The following is a 19,850-nucleotide window of genomic DNA, read 5'->3' as shown; positions in this document are numbered from 1 at the left end:
CCCAAAAGAAACTCAAAATCAAATCAACTTGTTGAATTATACATATTTTTCAGTGGAAAAATGAATACAATTTAAAAGTCCCAAATCAACGTAAAGTAGACCAACTTAAAGGAAAAATGTATAAAATTTTCCATATAATTAAGCTTACAAACTTAAAATTTCCATGTAATTAAGCTAAATTACCATTTTTGTGTCGTTTTGTGCGCCTATTTCCTCGTTTTCTGCGTCACCGGAAATGGGTCAACGTTATCCTACAAATATGGCGGAACAAGTTAATGTTGTTCCGTCAGGAACGATTTCGAGGTCGTTTCCTTCACATCGTCTTGTGCGTGTTTTCTACCGTTTTGTAAGCCTATTTCCACGTTTTGTGAATCAATGGTAGTGGGTCAAAATGGGCATTCAATGTGGGAAGAAAACTGATCCACTCTCCCACCAGTATCGAATTTCAAGGTCGCTTTTTTCGCATTGTTTAGTGCATATTTATACCGTTTCTGCGCATACTTTCACGTTTTGTAGGCCAACGAAAGTGGGTCAAAGGTGACCTACAAATATGGCAGAGAAAGACATATTCATTCCACTTTCAAGGTCCATTTTGACCCTCTTCCACTGATGCACAAAGCGACACAAATCATGTATAAAAAGTGTGAAGGAAACGACCTCATTTGATGGTGACGGAACAGCATTAAGTTATTCCGCTATACTTGTAGGCCATTTTGACCCATTTTTGTTGTCGCACTAAAGTGGAAATAGAAGCACTAAAGTGGAAATAGGAGCACAAAACGGTACAAAGCAGGCACTATACGATGCGAAAGAAACGACCCCCAAATTCGATAGTGGCGGAACAATGGCTCTAGTTTCTCGGACCATTTTGACGCATTTCTGGTGATGCTCAAAACGTGGAAGTAGGCGAACAGAACGGTACAAAATACACACTAAACGATGCGAAAGAACCAACCCCGAAATTCGATAGTGGCGGAATAGTGAGCCATTTAACTCCCACTTTAAAGGCCCGTTTAACTCACTTCCGGTGACCACAAGACGAGGAAGTAGGCACAGAAAACTTTTAAAAAAATAATCACTAAACGATGCGAAAGAAACGACCTAGAAATTCGATAGTGTCGGAACAATGGGTCATTTTGGTCACACTTTGGACGTCCATTTTCACACACTTCTGGTGACGCGCAAAACGGGGAAATAAGAGCACGAAACGGCACGAAACATTCACTACTCGACGCGAAAGGAAGGACCACGAAATTCGGTAGGTATAGTGGTGGAGCAGTGGGTCATTTTCGTCCCACCTTCGAGGCCCATTTTGACCGTCTTCCAGTGACGCACAAAACGTCGAAATACGCGCACAAAAGGGTATGCAATGTGAAATTAACGACCTCGAAATTCCATAGTAGCGGAACCCTTGGTCATTTTCGTCCCATCTTGGAAGCCCATTTTGACCCACTTACGGTGACGCACAAAACGTGGAAATAAGGGCACGAAACGGCACGAAAATCCACTAGTCGATGCAAAAGGAAGGATATCGAAATTCAATAGTGGTGAAACTCTTGGTCATTTTCATCGCACCTTCGAGGCCCATTTTGACCATCTTCCAGTGACGTACAAAACGTCGAAATAGGCGCACAAAAGGGTACGCGATGTAAAATTAACAACCTCGAAATTCGATAGTGGCGGAACAGTGTGTCATTTTCGTCCTACCTTGGAAGCCCATTTTGACCCATTTCTGGTGACGCACGAAACGTGGAAATGGGGGCACGAAACAGCACGAAAATTCAGTAGACGATGCGAAAGGAAGGATATCGAAATTCGGTAGTGGCGGAGCAGTGGGTCATTTTCGTCCCACCTTCGAGACCCATTTTGACCGTCTTCCAGTGACGCACAAAACGTCGAAATAGACGTACAAAAGGGTACGCGATGTGAAATAAACGACCTCGAGATTTAATGGTGGCGGAACTCTTGATCGTTTTCGTCCCACCTTGGGGACTCATTTTAACCCACTTCCCACGACGTACAAAACGGAAGTAGACGCACAAAACGGCACAAAACGATGTGAAGGAAACAATCTCGAAATTCATTGGTGGCAGAAGAGCAATAACTTGTTCCGCCATATTTGTAGGCCCATTTTGACCCACTTCCGGTGATGCACAAAATGTGGGAATAGGCGCATAAAGCGACACAAAACACGCACAAAAGATGCAGAACAAAGTACCTTGAAATTCGTTGGTGGCGGAACAAGTTAATGACGCCGTGAGCACCAATATAAGTATATACTGTAGTTCTTACCAGTTGGCGCGGTGGGTCAGTGGTAGAGCGTTCACCTCCGGTGCTTGAGGTCCCTGGTTCGATCCCAGCTCGCGCAGTTTGTACTTTGTGGTGGACAAACACCGTGCTCGTGGATTTTCTCGGGGTTCTCCCGTTTCCTCCCACTTTCTTCATTTCATTCATTTCCTATCATCACCGTCTCCTTTTGCCTATCCGGCATAAGCGTGAGACGTAAAACTAAAGATTTCTTATCATTTTTTGTAGTTCTTACCATCAAGGCTGAGAACTGCACGGTCCAATTTTTTAGCCAAAGTAGAAGCCCAACCGGAATAGTGATGTCAACCGACTCGGCTTGGTTCAACTGAGCGTACAGCTTGAGCTGGCTTGGTTGGGATTACCCATCGACTGGGCTCAATTGAGCCAATGGCTTGAACCGGCTCGGTAAAGACGAGTCATCGGCTCGACCCGATTGGAGCCAAGGGCTCGAACCAGCTCCGTTGAAACGAGTCCATAGGCTGGGTTCGAGTCAGCTCAACTGAGCCGATGGCTCGAACGGGCTCGGTTGGGGTAAGCAATCAGCTCAATTCGGCTCGGCTCGTGTGAGCCATCGGCTGGAGCTGGCTCGGTTGGATGAGCTGTTGGCTCGGCTTACTTCTCGGTTCGGCTCGATAAGTGAATAAGCTGTGAGCGAGCCGCTTGAGCTGTTGACAACCCTAAACCCGGGTCGAGCAGTTTTGAACATGTTTGGTTGGAGTCCCATAACTTCTAACAATTTTTGGCTCAAGCCCGAATACTTGCTCCTCCTGAACTCAAACCAAGAACCTCGTGACCGATGTCCTTGCCTCCTGAAGATTTCTTGACGACCAAGATCGACAGTCAACTAATTTTTAGTATTCCGATACAAACCGCCTATATTCCATGTTTATACAGGTACACGGTGTTATAATGATAATTAATTATAGTAGTAGTAGTAGTATCATTGATTATTATATTGTCTATGTAGGATACTTGAAGATAATAGTACTTGGAACTACACAAAGGATTTAGCTCGAATTGGCTCGACTCGACTAGAAACTCGATCCGAATTCGAGTCGAGTTGGGGGAAATTTTTCGAGCCGAGATCTCAAGTCGAGCTCAAAGATGTCTGCTTCGAGTCGAGTCGAGTTTTAAAGAAAACTCGCTCGAACTCGCTGGTGCCCATTCCTATTGTATGCATGACGGGCATATAGAGTTCTTTCGAGGGGGATAGAACCATAAACATAATATATTTTTAAAAATACTTAGTTTCCTGGCTTTCTTCCCAGGGGGGGGGGGAAGGGATGGTAGGTATCCAGCATTTCTTATAAGTACCTTATTTGAAATATGTAAAACAGTAACAAGTGGACAACACAATACACACACATCTTCTTATCTTCAGTTTTAATTGCTGATTTCAATTACAATTAACAATTACAAGTTTCAATTGTCAATTGCAATTAACAATTAAATGTTTCAATTGCACCCTTTGCAATTGACAATTAACAATTAAAAGTTTCAATTGCCTGGTGACCAATTAACAATTAACAATTGACGAAAATTTAATTGCAAATTTTATGATTGAATTCAATTGCAATTGAAATTAATTGTCAATTACAAATTGAAATCAATTGCAATTGAAATCAATTGCAATTGATTTTCAGAGCAATTACTTTCAATTGATTGATCAATTGCAATTGATTTCAATTGATTTTGCCCAACACTGTTATACATATACATACATACTTGAACCACGCGACCGATCTCGATCAAATTGCCACATACATGAGGCTCTGTCCTGGAATGATTTTAATGATTTCACTTTGACGGTGCAACTTAGAGAGAGAGAGAGAGAGAGAGAGAGAGAGAGAAGAAGAAGATATTTTAAAATGATCGAAAATAACCGATATTAGTGTTGAATCCATGGTTTTGGGGGTCACCGAGGTAAACAGTGATACTTCCAATACCGTTTAAATTCAAATTCAGCCCCCGCAACTTAGGGAGAGGAGATATATAAAAATGATCGAAAATGACGGATATTAGTGTCGCATCCATAGTTTTCGGGGTCGCTGAGACGGAGAGTAACACACTTAAATCCAAATTCACCCCTTTATGTCCAGAATGAAACATTCTCCCAGTGTGAAGAATGGGTATTCTGCTAGTATCATATATTGAAAAATCATCAATACAGGGTGTATCTAAAGTCTTCAGCCGATTTCAAAGTGTTATACCTTGAAGCACTAATTGTATCTGAAAAACTTCTACAACTTGAAAGAGGGAGTGCTTAAGTTCATAAACATTATGTTCATACCCTGGACATGCCTTCGAGTCATCTTATATTCCTCCAGAATTACCTAGGTATAAACACCTCAGGCTACAAATAGCGCGTGAACAGTCGCTGGTGCGCAGAATGACAGTCATTTTCGGACGGACATATTCCGCTTTAACCTGTTCTACAGTGATCGCTGCACAGTTGTTATAACAGTCATTCCCAACTGGGTGCTCCGTGACGTCACAGTCTGCTGCTCAGATTCTCAGTAAATCACTCAGAGAACAAAGAGAAGGCAGCAAATCTAGTGATGACAGAAGACAATGGTAACAGGCAAATCAAGGCGTAGTCGATAGTTGTTTCAGACCACTACTTGTGGATTCATCACTAATTTAACACCGTTGACCTACCTAGCTCCCTCCCTTTTGTGCTCAACTTCTCTTTCTGTTGGCTCTGATCGTAAAAGTCAATTCCTACGTCATACACATGTGAGTTGGAAGGGATTGCGTTTGCAGCTATAGTAGTGAGGAGTTTTAATCAAAAATCTTTCAAAATTTAACCAACAATGGTACTGTTTAAAATTAACAATTTACAATATGTTATGTTATTATTATTATTATTATTATTATTATATGTTAGTTCTTATCTCCATAACAGCTGGGTTATTGTTATGCAGAATGGAGATCAAGTTCTGTATATTTACATTTAAAAAGGAATATGATATTCACTTTTCATTCCAAGTGCTTCAAAGTTAGGAATACGTGAGGAAACAAAATAAAGGTAGCGACAGGAATAAGTACTTTCATTTTCGTATTGTAGGTTTTCTTCGACTTAATATTTAAGTGGTGCCACAAACGAGCAGGTAGAATTTAAACTTGCTGAAAATGAGTTATGTACACCGTAAGATTTATTTCAGTACCTACTTCTGTGGAGATCTAGAACCAAGTGCTGCAATACAGTGGTTCAAAATTATGAAGGTATTGGCTTTCACGTAAGATATAGCTTTTTTTTTATGGGTTCGCATTCTCTATCTTTTGTTGCAATGAATGGTATAAGAAAATCGGATATCACGACTTGAGCCTACTTCTTAGTTTAATTCACTTTATTAAAATTTCTGAATTTGAATTTGAATTGAATTTGAACAACAAAAAGGGACATTATGGTCAACTTTTGTCCTTCATATTCGAAATTATTTCATATCCTGGGAACAGAAAAAAAAAATTCTCCGTCTCGGGCACATTTACAATTTTTCTTCGAATGTTTTCCTTCGAGCTGGTTTCAAAAGAAACAAAGTAGGAGGTGTCTCCGGAAAGTAAGTACCGTTTAAATATATATATATATATATATATATATATATATATATATATATATATATATATATATATATATATATATATATATATATATATATATATATATATATATAAACAGGTTTGTTAAAGCCAAATTTAGTTTTACATGAAGAAGCACAAAATTTTTCAACATAGTTTCCACCAATGTTCAAACACTTGTCAGATCAGGTAACCAACTTGTCCAAACCAAAAGATATAGCCTAGAAATATAAGTATTTTTTACATTTTAATTTCACTCTAACGTATTGTTCAAAAACAAGTCATATCAGTCGATCGCTACACTGAGTTAAAGTAATATGCGTATGGTTATATTTTCATGTATAAGTTTTTAAAAAAATTGAAAAGGGCTTTTGTGACACTAAAAAGTAAGTCGTTCTTTGCGAATAATCGACATTTTTTCATTATTATTTTGGAGGAACAAATTGTTAATTATCTACTGAATATGTAGCAAATTACACTCTTTTCTAACATATTGTATACATTGTTCTTTCTAATTTTCTAATTGTGACAACACACACACACATACAGAGCTTGAACATATAGGCAGGCAGTAATATTTCAGCATATACCAGTTCAAATTTGCTTCGACAGTGTTGAGGGCTACCAACAATTTACCATACAGCCTATGCACTTGCTTTACACTATCATACACATAAATATGCATAACACTGTATACATTATTTATTCTTACCTTATCAAGATTGTTATAAAAATCTGTGTTTCCAGCACAGAGGTACCTTCCTAGCAAAGTAGCGTGTGTTGTAAATATCGTTGCCACATCAATATGTCTGGTGCGAAGAGCTATGAGTCCAAGTCCCGCCTGCCATTCGTGAAAGTGAGTCACTATCCTCGGAGGAGAATCAGTGTATTCCTCTGCTGCTTTCTTGAACTAAAGTAATAATAGTAATAATAATAATCTCCTCCAGCACTATCACATGATTAATTGCCCAACTCATATATAAAAGTATTACATACTATATTACTGGATGGTCGTATTCTGAAAATAGTTTTATTTAAAAGTTTGTATTTATTCCCGTATGCATATCTATTACATTCTTTTGTATCACATTTGTTCAAGGGGGCTAATAATTTTTTACAAAATCTGACGATTACATTCAGTAAACAAAGCCCGAGACAAGAAGATCTACTCAAAAACTAATATTCTCCACAGGGTTTGAAAAAACCCGGGTATTTTTGAAAAAAAACCTCCCCACCTGGGCCCATGTGGGTTTTTCGGTTTTTTCGGGTTTAATTGGGTTTTTTCGAAATATTTCAATGTCTTTGGGGTAAAAATGTTAAAATATGTTTTACATTTCAAGACTGTCATTGTCACAATTTGCAACAATTTTCTATTCCTGCTGTTTTGAAAAAAAAAATGGCAGTCATTTTGAAATTTTATATTGGATAGCCGAAAAAATCTATACAGCAAATTTACAATATCTTGTGCTTCTATCCTCAAAATTTCAACTTAAAAAGTCTGAAAATTGCACCTTGTAGCATGGATACCCGCTATTTTGAATAATGGGCGCCATTTTAAAATTTTATGCCGCCAAAATATATACAGCTAATTTAATCTCTCGTGCTTCTACTTTGAAAATTTTAACTTGAAAGACCGAAAACTGCCCTTTGTAGCGTGGATATCCGCTATTTTGAAAAAAAAGAAAAGGCGCCATTTTGTAATTTTACGTTGGTATGCTGAAAAAATCTATACAGAAAATTTAGTGTCTCCAGCTTATATCCTGAAATTTAAAAGACCAAAAGTTGAACACTGTGTGGTACAGGCACACAAACGACCAAATGTAGATCGAGTCATCCCAGGAGCCTATGACGTTCGCCAAATATGAATATCAAATAGCTATATTAATTTAAGACATAATTCATCAAAATGTATTATATGAAATAAATATTTTTCAACGTTTTATTGTTGAAGTTACGGGAATTTCCCGAGCAGTTGTTGCAAGACGGTTCTTTCCTGAAAATTAACCGCTTAACTTATAATTTTCTCCGCAAAAGTCGTTCCAAATTTTATATTTTTTTATTGGTTACTTTTTTTTGTACGTTGAAGGTAGAGGTACGTGGAAGCAAACATTACTAAAACTGTCGAAAATTTAGGTCCGAATTAAGCACTTGAAAATCACCGATTTTAAAACTACGAGTATATTCGTTTATAATGAAAGCAGATGTATCTTATTGTTAATCTTACTTTTTTGAACTCTTTTTGTGTACATGAAGCGACAACGAATCTTTTAAAATGTTTTATTCAGTTCGTTCAATTTATTTGAACTACAAGCTGATCAAAATTGAGATTTAAATTTTCCCGCAAGAAATATTAAAATCCCGAATATGTGCGTTCCAGAATAAAAATTACCAAATTACACTAGCATCTTGAGAAAACGAAACAGTGGGGAAAAGGAGTACAGTATAAGTAGATATTCCATTCAATCTACTACGAATTTTTGTATTCTTTTTGAAAAAAAAAAAATCAAAGAAAATAATAATGATTTCTCGGTACAATGTAGATATGGTATTTCAGTTCCGTCATTTCGTCAATAAGCATTGGCCTCCAATGCAAAATATTAGCCGAAAAGAGTTAAATGAATCTTACCAAAGGGCGCCGATCCTGGGGGGCCGGGTCCCTCCCCAAAGCTCATGTGGCCCCCCCAGTGTATTTATGAATATACAATATTTGGCATAATTTAAATGCAATTTGTCTTAACATCCTCATATATACACCTGCGTCTGAGTGCCCCCTCCCCAAATTTACAGAGAAATCGGCGCCCTTGATCTTACCCACATAGCGGACATCCAAAACAATTAACAAAGATACGCCTATAATTCATATTTTATTAAAGTAAATGTTTCAAAAATGTCATAAATGAAATTAAATTTCTTCCAGCGTAAAATAGTTTTATTGTTGAAGTATTCACTTCCGATGCCTTGTGGGTTCAATTGCGGGAATTTCCGGAACACTTCTTTCACGACGGGTTTTCCTTGAAAATGCAGCTTGCTTTGCTGTACATCGAAACTTCCGTTAATACTGAAGTTTGAATTTAGCAGTTATAGTAAGCGTTATGTAGTCTTAGGAGCTCCGAGCATAAAGCTTCTTAATTTTGACAAGAATTTTTACGCTATTGCTGGTGTTGATTCTACAGAATGCTTATTTGAAGGGTAGTAACAAATGACTGAACTGAACTGTTGTTGGAAAACCAAATTTTACTGAATAGTTTTGTTACCGTGAAAGGTAAGAAATAATACTAATAGTTTTACTAATGTATTTACATATTTACTGTTAGTACCGGCACCTATGATCTTAAACCTGTCAACGTATGAGGGATAATGTCCCACGGCGGCGCCGAGTCAGGAAGCACACTATTCACGGAAAGTATTTTCTAAAATACAAAATTGCTTATTTTACTTTAAATACGCTGTAAGTATAATCCACACATTAATTTGCTCTATAATTATTTCAAACTTTTTTTTTTTTTTTAAATTCATTCATTCAGTGCATTCAGAAATTTATAAAGGTCTTATGTTGAATGTTGTTGACTACCTTAACATGAAAGCATATAATTCGCCCAAAGAAAGTTCAAAATCTGATAAAAATAACTCTCAATGTGATCACCTTAGTTGTACCAATAATATACTAACAGAAAGGTCAAAAACCTAGGTGGGTTTTAAGGTGGGTTTTTTCAGGCGGGTCCAACCCTGATTCTCCACGACTGCTTCACAGTATATTCAGCATGATTTGCAAACTATTCGTTACTACTTGGAATAACTGAAAGAATAACAATTATTTAATGACAAAACGAAGTTCTGTTTATTATATGTATATATTATTTTTAAATATAATTCTACCAGGATATTTGTCTTTACAGTACGTAATTACAAAGGTACGTTTGGACTACAAATATTTATTGATGTTCATGGTAGAGAAGCTATAAAATTTCCTATTATTCGTACCAAAGCACTTTTTTTTATTATTATTATTATTATTATTATTATTATTATTAATAATAATAATAATAATAATAATAATAATAATAATAATAATAATAATAATAATAATAATAATAATAATAATAATCGAGTTTGGGACTATGATTGATTTCCCTGCATCCTAATGAATCTACTAACTACAACAACTTCGAAACACATTGGAACATAAAATGCCTCACCGTTGGCGGACGTACAGAGCAAGCCCTTCCTTGCCACAGTATCTCGCCTCCAAAGGGCTGGATTAGAGAACCATGCTATAGGTCCCGCCAAATTTTGGAACGCGATATGATCTCATCAGAAACATAATAACATTGAATGTTTGCTACGAGCAATAGGTATTGGTTGGTTTATTTAAACTTTCTACTCGTTAATTACGTTCTATAGACTACTGAAAACTAGTATTAACGGAGATCGAACCAGGTTCTCACGAGCGTGCTAGACATGTAAATTCTAGGGAATCCTACGAAAACTATCTATATTAATAGCGGTGTCTGAACAAAAAACTTCAGATCCAAATTGAAGTGACTACGTTTGTGATTCTTAATCCCTCTCCCCCTTCCCGACCGATCTCGATCAAATTTTTGACGTAGATGCAGCGCTGGCCTGGAAGTGTTTTTCGCTATTCACTTTGACGGTACAACTTAGGGGAGGAGGGGGAATTATAAAATCATAAAATAAAACTTAACTCTTGAACCATCTGATCGATTGCAATCAAATTTTCAACATAGATGAATTCGAACCTGGGAAGCTTTTTTTATTATTTCATTTTGATGGTAGAACTTAGGGGAGGGGAGGGGAGGAGGGTAAATATATGAAAATGAATAAAACTTAACTCCTGAACCACCCGGCCGATCTCGATCAAACTTTCAATATAGAGAAGGTTTGAAGCTGAGATGTTTTCGTCATTTTACTTTGACGGCACAATGTAGGGAGGGGGAAGAGGGGACATATATGTAAAAAAAAATTAAATAAATAAATAAATGTGATTGTCTTTATGACTTCATCACGCTTAAATCACCAAACCTATCTTAAATTATCAACATAGATGAGGTTTGGACCTGGGGTGGTTTCTATTATATCAATTTGACGGTAGAACTTAGAGTAGGAGGAGGGGGGAGAAGATATATATATATATATATATAAAACTTAATAACTCTTGAACTACCCAGCCGATCTCGATCAAATTTTCAACATATATGACATTCCAACCTGGAATAATTTTTAAATCTTATGCAACATGTGGAGGGGAGAGGAATATATAAAAATCACCGAAAATGACCAATATCAAAGAGCGCTTTAGTAATAGTAAAAAAGGAACATATTACTATTTTTCCTTAATTTGACGCAGCGAAATCGGAGTGCATCTTAGATTCGAGGACATCTTAAATTCGATCAATCCTTCAGACAGCAATAGTGTCCTGCGCTTGCGGAGGACGTACGGGTTTGCTAGTATTCATTAACACACTGAACGCCTCTGAGTAATTTTAACTTAAGTGTGTTTCGTGAAGAGGTTGAATGAGCTTTGAGTTCTGTGAGGTACATACATTTCATATTTACTATCTAATATTAATGAACGCATTTTCTGCATGGCCTCCTGTACAACCATTCAGACTCGTTTTTAGGGGTTGTTCCGTGTTTGTAGTTGTTACGGAATGTGATGTGTTGAGGCTTGTGGCGGAATGAGGCTTGTAAAGGCAAAAAGTATTTCAGAGTTAATACTGTAATAAAAAGAGAAGAAGAAAGAGGTTAGAAAATGTAGTAGAATGGTTGATAAGAATAACAAGAAAAGTTTGTTAGTGCTATATGTCTTAGAATTAAAAATAAGAAGTCTATGGAAGTTTTAAATATGTAAAGTTTGAGAAGTGTAGCATTAATTGCGGTTGGAATAAAAAGTATGTGGTTAGTTGATATACACTGGCCGTCATAAATTAAGCAACAAATGGATATTCATGTGTATAAGGAAAGTAAACGCATGCTGGTGAACAAACTGTTATTGGAATTAAAGAAGTGCCTGTTTTACGCCATACAGCAATTAAAATTACCAAACCAAAGTACACTCGTAGGCAAAAAATGATGCTGGACCTAAGTGGCACTGAAACGAGGAAACACTGAAGCCGCAAAAGGATGGTTTGTTGAAACTAATAAGGAATATGATCACTGCGCATAACAATAGAGGATTCACAACGTAGTCTCATTCTGGTAATAAATCTTTGTACCAACTCATTTGGTATCTGGGTCCAACGTTGACGAACAACCCATTGAAGATCTTGGAGAGTTCGTGGAGGGGTTACAAGGCCTGCAATGTGTCGCCCTATAGCATGCCACATGTGTTCCATCGGGTTAAGGTCCGGGGACCTCGATGGCCACTCTATTCGTCAAATATGGTGTAGCTTCAAGTACTGATTGACCAGTTGTGCTCTATGGGGACGAGATTATCGTCCTGTAGAATGAATCCCTGATTTCTAGCACGTTCGAAGAGTACAACGTGACGATCTTGATCATCATCCCTATAGTGCTGGCTGTCATTGTGCCACGCGGGAGAACAGAGAGATCTGTACATCCTTCAAGCGAGATACCAACCCACATAAGAACACCTGCATCACCATATCTATCCCTTTCAAGAATATTAATGGATGGTAACTGCTTCCTGTTTCTCGCCAGACCAATCTGTGTCGAGGATCACTGTCCAGAGAAAATCTAGACTCATCAGTAAAGAGAACTGACTGCCATTGCTCCTGGGTCCAATTGACATGCGCTCTTGCCTAATTTAATCGCTGCCTCTTGTGACACCGGATAGGGGGTACACACACCACTGGTCTTCTGGCATACAACACACCTTCGTGAAGTAGTCTCCGTACTGTACGGGTTGATAGAAGACATCCGGTGTCAGCAACAGCCTCCACAGGCACTTGAGTTGTTGTTGTAGACCTGTTTCTTCGACTTGTCAAACAAATATTTCGATCATTCCTGGCCGATGTCAAACACGGTCGACAGCCACTACAACTTGTCGACACATTTTGCGTTCCGTGGAGCTTACTCCATAACCTCCTGATCACTGCTCGATCGACATTGAGCCATCGGACAAAGTTGGCCTGACGCTGCCCTGCTTTCAATCTGCCGACGGCACGTGAGCGTAATTTATCCGGCAAATTATGACTCGTTGCCATATTCTCCTGTTTCACTCCACTAGATTTGCCTCTGCACTCTACACACACTGTCAGCTAACAATTCCGTGAGCTCATGTAGACCTCGAACGTACCTAGTACTTTACGAAGTCGTGTGAGGGGACCATAATCGCGAGTTCTTCCGCACAATCTTTCCCCGATCATTCGTCAATGCTCGTTGTATTATGATACCCATTTTCTCTTAATTTCATCACCACCACCCCCGTCGCTTCTTTTTTATTGCACATTTTCTCTTTGTTGCTTAATTTATGGTGGCCAGTGTATATTGTTTGATGACTAGAAGAGTTACTTAATTTTAAAGGAAGTTGTGTTAGGTCGTTAACTGAACGTCAAATAAATATAATACTCTTTTCAAGGTAAAAAAAAAAAAATAATACTAATATACACACATCATTAATATAGTTATGTTATTTGACTATTTTTTTCTAACAGAGTTGTATTTTCTTAACTAAATTATTCGATATTTACCAGCATTTATATTGTAAGTACACATGATAAAAAAAAAAAAAAAAAAAAAAAAATGCAATACATCCTTTCGGGATTTCCCTGGGAGACTCCATTCTTTTCTCTAGAACGCAATTAGAAGTCCCAGAAATGCACGAGTTTCCCAGAAACTGTATATTATGAATGGGATTAGTACGAAATAAAATTCCTGACATTTAACTAAGCATAATCACTGTTTGTATTCTATTTTCCATATATACAAGACATTGTTAATAGCAGGAATTATTAAACAGACTTGAGTTCTTATCATACATAATATTGTATAATCATGTTCAGTATTATTATTATTATTAAATAATCTTAATTTTAAAAACTCTGTACTTTTCACTCTAAATGTATTGCATTAAAAAAATATGTACGGTATGTAAGTAGAGGGCAGCTTACAATAAGATAACTATGATCTTTTGACTATCACGAACATTGAAATCTGAATCATAACCAATAGCTTCCTAGGATATTTATCTGTGTTGAAGAAAAAGGAATACGATACCTCTTCAATGAATTGGGCTACAATGAAACCCATTATCACAGCATCATTTGCTTCGATATCCAAGTGAGGTATTCCTATATTCGTTTTTTCCCATAATTCTTGCTTATATTCGTCCATCTTCCAAGCAGCAGAACCAATCTCAAATAGAATCACCTGTGGATTTCCATCCACGAGCCATGTACCTGTGTGAACCTGTTAATGAAACAGTACAAATGTCAGTGTTATTACAGCTATTACTCTAATTTTCTGGTAGTGATTACTTTAAAATATACGACGTTAAAGCATGATCAATACTTTGGATTATTTTGTTTGGCTAAAGTCTTCCTGATGAACACACAGGAAGGGAGATTATCATATTATATATATATATATATATATATATATATATATATATATATATATATATATATGCAAATAAGATAACGCCTTTATATTTGAGAAATCATGCCATAATGAATTTGGATTGAGTATAGCCCGCTCCCCCCAGTGATTTTTAACGAATCATAGTGATTTTAACGATTCATACTAGTTCATAATGAATCGGAATCGCATGTTATAAAGATTCAAGATGTAAATCTTGTGGTAAGGAAGCTTTAGTATAAGTAGCAGTAGTAGCGGTAGTAGCAGTAGTAGTTAGTAGCAATAATAGTAGTAGTAGTGGTCGTTAGTAGCATAGTAGTAGTAGTAGTAGTAGTAGGAACGGCTTAGAAGCCCCGCAGGTGTTGGTTGGGTTCTGTTCTAGATATAAGTAGTAGTAGTAGTAGTAGTAGTAGTAGTGGTAGTGATAGTAGCAGTAGCACTAGTATTGATAGTGACTCTTCCAGTTCCGGTGACAAAGAACTGGGGGGAGCGGGCTATACACAAGCCATGAATTTAATGCTTAGTAAATTATTTAATCATTTTCATAACAATTACAGCAATAATTACAAAATCACATTATTTTATTATATTAACTAGTTGTTGCGCCTAATAACTAGTTCTCTGCGGACTATAGATTAAAATAGTGCTTAACTAGTGATGCTGTGCACAGTTGAAGCTAGTGATTCTCCATTTCACTAATAGCAACGCCAATCTATAAGAGCAAGTGTATAATGTCCAATAAAACACATACAATGTTCTATAAAGATCTGAGCACGTTCAATAAATATTCAGGAAAATATGGTATATAAATTTGGGATGAACGCACTCTTTATTAGACACATTTTCAACTGTAAACAATCAACATGATTGGAAATTCTTAGAAAAAAATTGGACCATATTTTACTTTTTTTTTCTAAAGTTATCGTAATTTTTGTTTAAATTCTCGGGGGAGAGGAAATTACGTGGTCAGCTTCCACTGCAAGAGTTGGAATTATGTAAAGATTTCAATAGGCATACTACATATTGTGTTGAAAACTAGAAAATTACCATAAAAGATTTTTCTTTTACCTGAGGGGGGGGGGGGTGAAGGAGATTCACACTCTCGTTCTTAACTCATTTTAAATGGAAGTTGTGAAAATGATTGTGTAGGCTCAGAAAGTATACACCATATTCAGCGATTTTTTTTTTTTTTTAATCAGAAAGGAAGAGTGACCCATACCCATTAGGAGGCTAAATTCACCTTTCATTTTTGACTAACTTTAGTCCTAAACTTTGGGGATTACGGAAGAGTCAAAGAAAATATACATACCATTGAATTGCTGTGAAGTCGAATGAGTTTTATATGTTATTGTGAAATTCTAAAGGAAATTAGACGGATGAGTAATACCACTGATTTATTCTTCAACACTCTACAGAGTGAACGACTGAAGCCTTAAAGAAAGTGTACGACAAATTACACCAAATTACAAACGGCTCTACAGAAAATTATCGTGGAACATATTTTAAACTTGGAGGGTAGGAGCGAGTAATCCATTACACATAAGCGAGGTGAATTCATCACTCGTTCTTGATTTACTTTCATCCTAAGCACTGAGGATTATGGAAAGAGTGTCAAAGAAAATGTACATATGTTGTATCAATACCAAATGAATTTCAGGAAATCTTTCGTGAAACTCTACTGCGGAGGAAACCAGGAAGGTAAATCCAATAATTTATTCTTTACTAATTTTAATTCCCTGCAGAAAGAAAGCCTCAAAGAAAAAGTATGAATTATTCCGCCAAAATCGAATACTTTTAACGTAAATGATCGTGCAATATATTTTTTAAATAATATTCACACTTTCATTTTTGGCAGATTTTATCCCAGTTGTGGGGGCAAGTTGTGGGGATATTTCCAATGCCATAAAAATAATATAATTAAGTTTCATCATAATGAGAAAAGTTTCACACGGATTATATTGGTAAATTGTCTTGCATATACATCTTGCTGCAACGAGTGAATTTTACAGTTTTATTTCCTTTATGCTTGACGAACTGCAATCCCAAGCAATAGGGTTATTTCTACGAGCGGAAGGAAGGCACACATTAAGTTTAATCAAAATCGGATAAGTTTCACGAAAGTTCTCGTGGAACAGACGGACACAGACAGACATACAAATGCCAATCGAGTCGAAAAATAGAAGCTTCGCTAACATTTGCTTCAATTGAAAACTTAATTCTTTACTTATCCTAATAATAAACACCGAAACACGTTCATGTTCAGTATCATCTATTTCCAAATAATTAAATTTATTTATGGTTACATATAGATCACAACAAGTATATTACCTAATGATAGTGACCTAGTCAGTTTGTATATAGTTAGAGCATGCATGAATTCACTTACATAATTACAAATACACATTTATAGATATGGCCATTTTAATTAATAAATCTTCAATAGGATTGCACAATAGTTCTTAGAGAACGGTCATTTATAGTAAATATGTCAAGTTCAGGATTACTTTCACCATAGGAGTTAAAAATATAACACATTCTCCTAATAGGTGACATGTATAGCGTATTTGTTCTAGCAGTAGGTAAATGAAAAGTAATATTTCTAGGGCGCGTGCGTTTACATGGGACATGAATTCTAACTGGGATAGTAAATACTCAGAGTCAGTAGCGTCTTCTCTGGGTGTGCAAGTCGTGTGTTAACGCCCAACAAAAAATGAAGAAAAGAGAATTTTAATTTAATTAAACGGATCGTCAGGACTTGGGATTTTTTTTTATTTTCAACGAGACAGAATCATCTGTTGAAGTGCAAAAGAACAGAGAAGTGCTGTGCGGTCTCCGTCATGTTTTGAGGAGGCAACTCTGCGAGTAAGTCGTTGGCAACTCTATGGCTGAAGTTTCACTGCCTTAGAAGACTCCTATTGTGCATCCGCTTCGTGTCCCTTTCCTCGTGCTTGTGGTTAGGAAATCAACGTCTTGAGTTTTCTGCTTCTCTCAAGCGTTGCCAACTCTGTAGATATATTTGTGGATGTACAGATATTTTATAGCAATACGGAAAACATTTTTTGGGGGCAAAGGGGCTATGATCTACGCACTTTTTTGTTGCTAAACATATCATTTAATTCAAAAGTTAATGGTGCAATCGAGTTCTTCCTAAAATACGTGTAAGGAGTACGGTGAAAAGAAACCATTTTTTTCTCGATCCAAGTTGTGTTGGAACTGTCAGTTGATGAAAAAAAAAAAAGAAAAAAAAGAAAGTAAAAGCCTGGACGTTAAGCTACAAACCGGTTTTCCATTCTGCCTTTTTATTTCCCTTTCATTTACTTTGTCGTTAGTGGGTCACCCTCAAGACTTACGGTTTCGGGCCTCTATTACTGTTTTCAAAGTAGTAATCCAGAGGTTGCTACGCAAAGAAAGACGACTTGGGCTGAAATTCACGTAATTGTAAGTAAATAATTGCTTGTTTTTGATTTTCAGTTTCATATTTTGAGGGTATATTTACTTATACTATAATTATTATAATTAAATGTAGACCCTATTCCTTACGTAATAACATCCTCCTTGATTGCTCTTTATAATTTACAGACTAAATTGTTAGAAATAAATTTCTATTTATATGTTGGCGTAAATAGGACATTATGCAGTGACGATCATAGTTCCTTACTTTCGAAAATTGCGAGAACTTCCAGGTACAGACTATATTCAGGAAATGGATGGGTGGGCAAAGTATAGTCACTATTAAATGCTCGTATGCTGAATGCGAATGCCACTAAAATAGTTATGCGTAAATTGAGGTAAATTTATCACAATATTTTTGATCAGTAAAACAATGTGGGTGGGACCATCTTTGCTCCTGAAAAGAAGGGGTTCCCCCTCTACTATCGCATATGGTTGTGAGGGTTAATATATTTTTCCTTTCTTGCCAACGCCCTATCATCCACGTCAGGAGACGCTACTGCTCAGAGTATATTATTTTGCAATAATTTCATTAAGAAAATCAAAAGTTGGGTGGTACGTCTATCTTCGAGAGATGAGATATCGTGCTTACGAAGGAGGTCGGTATATTTTTCGAATTTTGGATATAGTCCGGTTTCCTTATAAGTTAAGTGCCTCACAAAATGAGATTGAATCGCTTCAAGAAGTGTTTAGTTTTTCTGACTGTTGGGATGCCATATGATTGAAGAGTACTCAAATTTGGATCTGACGTAACTATTAAACAGGGTTTTAAGAACATTAGTATTTGAAAAGTCAAAGCCAAGTCTGATTACGAAGCCGAGGTTTCTGTAGGCTTCACTAACAATGCGATTGATATGCTTGTTGAAGGAAAAGTTGGAGCTAATAGTGACCCCTAAATCAGTTAGTGTCCACTCTTTGTACAGGAGTGTTGTTTATGCTGTAATTAAATTTGAGATTATTAGTTTTCTTAGTGAATGTAATAACGTTACATTTTTTAATGTTAAGATTAAGTTTGTTTGATATACACCAAGTATGTAGTGCGCTTAGATCTTCTTGTAGTGCGAGACCATCGGAGGGCTGGGAAATTCTTCGATAGAGTTTTACATCATCAGCAAATAATAATTTAGTACAATTTGGTAGCACATTTGGGAGATCATTTATAAAGATTAAGAATAATAATGGATGAAGGTTTGAGCCCTGAGGCACCCCTGACGTTACAATGAAACTTGGAGTTGTTGTATTTTTATAAATTATATGTTGTCTGCGATGAAAGAGAGGTATGGCATTAGGAATTGTCTAGCTTTGAGAGTGAAGTTGAATGAAATAAGCATGTTCAATAAAATACCATGATCCAGTGTATCAAAAACTTTACTGAAATCCGTATATATTGCATCAACTTTATTTCTATTGTCAATTTGCTCCACAATGTAGTGTATGAATTCAACGATATTAATTATTGTAGATCTCTTCGGCAGAAAACCATGCTGATATGAGGATATTAAAGAATGAATATGGTTAAAAATTCTTTGATAAACGATAGATTCAAATAGCTGGGGCAGATATTAAGGCAATGGGCCGATAATTTTGAACGTCATGGTTGTCGCAGTTGCTTTTTGGTATTGGTAAAATATTCGAAATTTTCCACTTAGATGGGAACAAGGATGACGATAGCGATTTATTAAATATAGCTAATAGTGGATATTTTAGGATTTCAGCGCATCCTTTTATTACATATGGAGGTACATCGTCCGGGCCAGGGAAGCTTCTAGGCTTGAGATTTTTAATTGCATTTTCTACTTCGGTTAGATGTATGGGGTGAAAATTTAGGTTGCCAATTATTTCAGAAGTTTCAAGATTTGAAGTGTTTTGTATGTCATGGGTAGGTTATGAGTTGCTGACGATTTTTTGAAAGTGATGTTTAAAAGCATTTGCAATTTCTAAGTTATCTTTCAAAATAT

At 36.5% G+C, this 19,850-nt stretch overlaps 1 protein-coding gene across 2 annotated transcripts in view; it reads right to left on the bottom strand.

The window, feature by feature from the left end:
* Glys (glycogen [starch] synthase) overlaps nucleotides 1-19,850 on the bottom strand; it is a 149,550-nt gene that overhangs the window by 57,486 nt on the left and 72,214 nt on the right. For both annotated transcript variants that reach the window (XM_081728529.1, XM_081728530.1), the window contains 2 exons: nucleotides 14,083-14,274; nucleotides 6,599-6,796 (listed from right to left, as the gene is read on the bottom strand). In XM_081728529.1, coding sequence (XP_081584655.1) covers nucleotides 6,599-6,796; nucleotides 14,083-14,274 — 390 coding nt within the window. The remainder of the gene's footprint in view (nucleotides 1-6,598; nucleotides 6,797-14,082; nucleotides 14,275-19,850) is intronic.

Source organism: Thermobia domestica, chromosome 10 (assembly GCF_964235325.1).
Source record: "Thermobia domestica chromosome 10, izTheDome1.hap1.1, whole genome shotgun sequence".
NCBI lineage: Eukaryota > Metazoa > Arthropoda > Insecta > Zygentoma > Lepismatidae > Thermobia > Thermobia domestica.
This window is presented reverse-complemented; position numbering and strand designations above follow the sequence as displayed.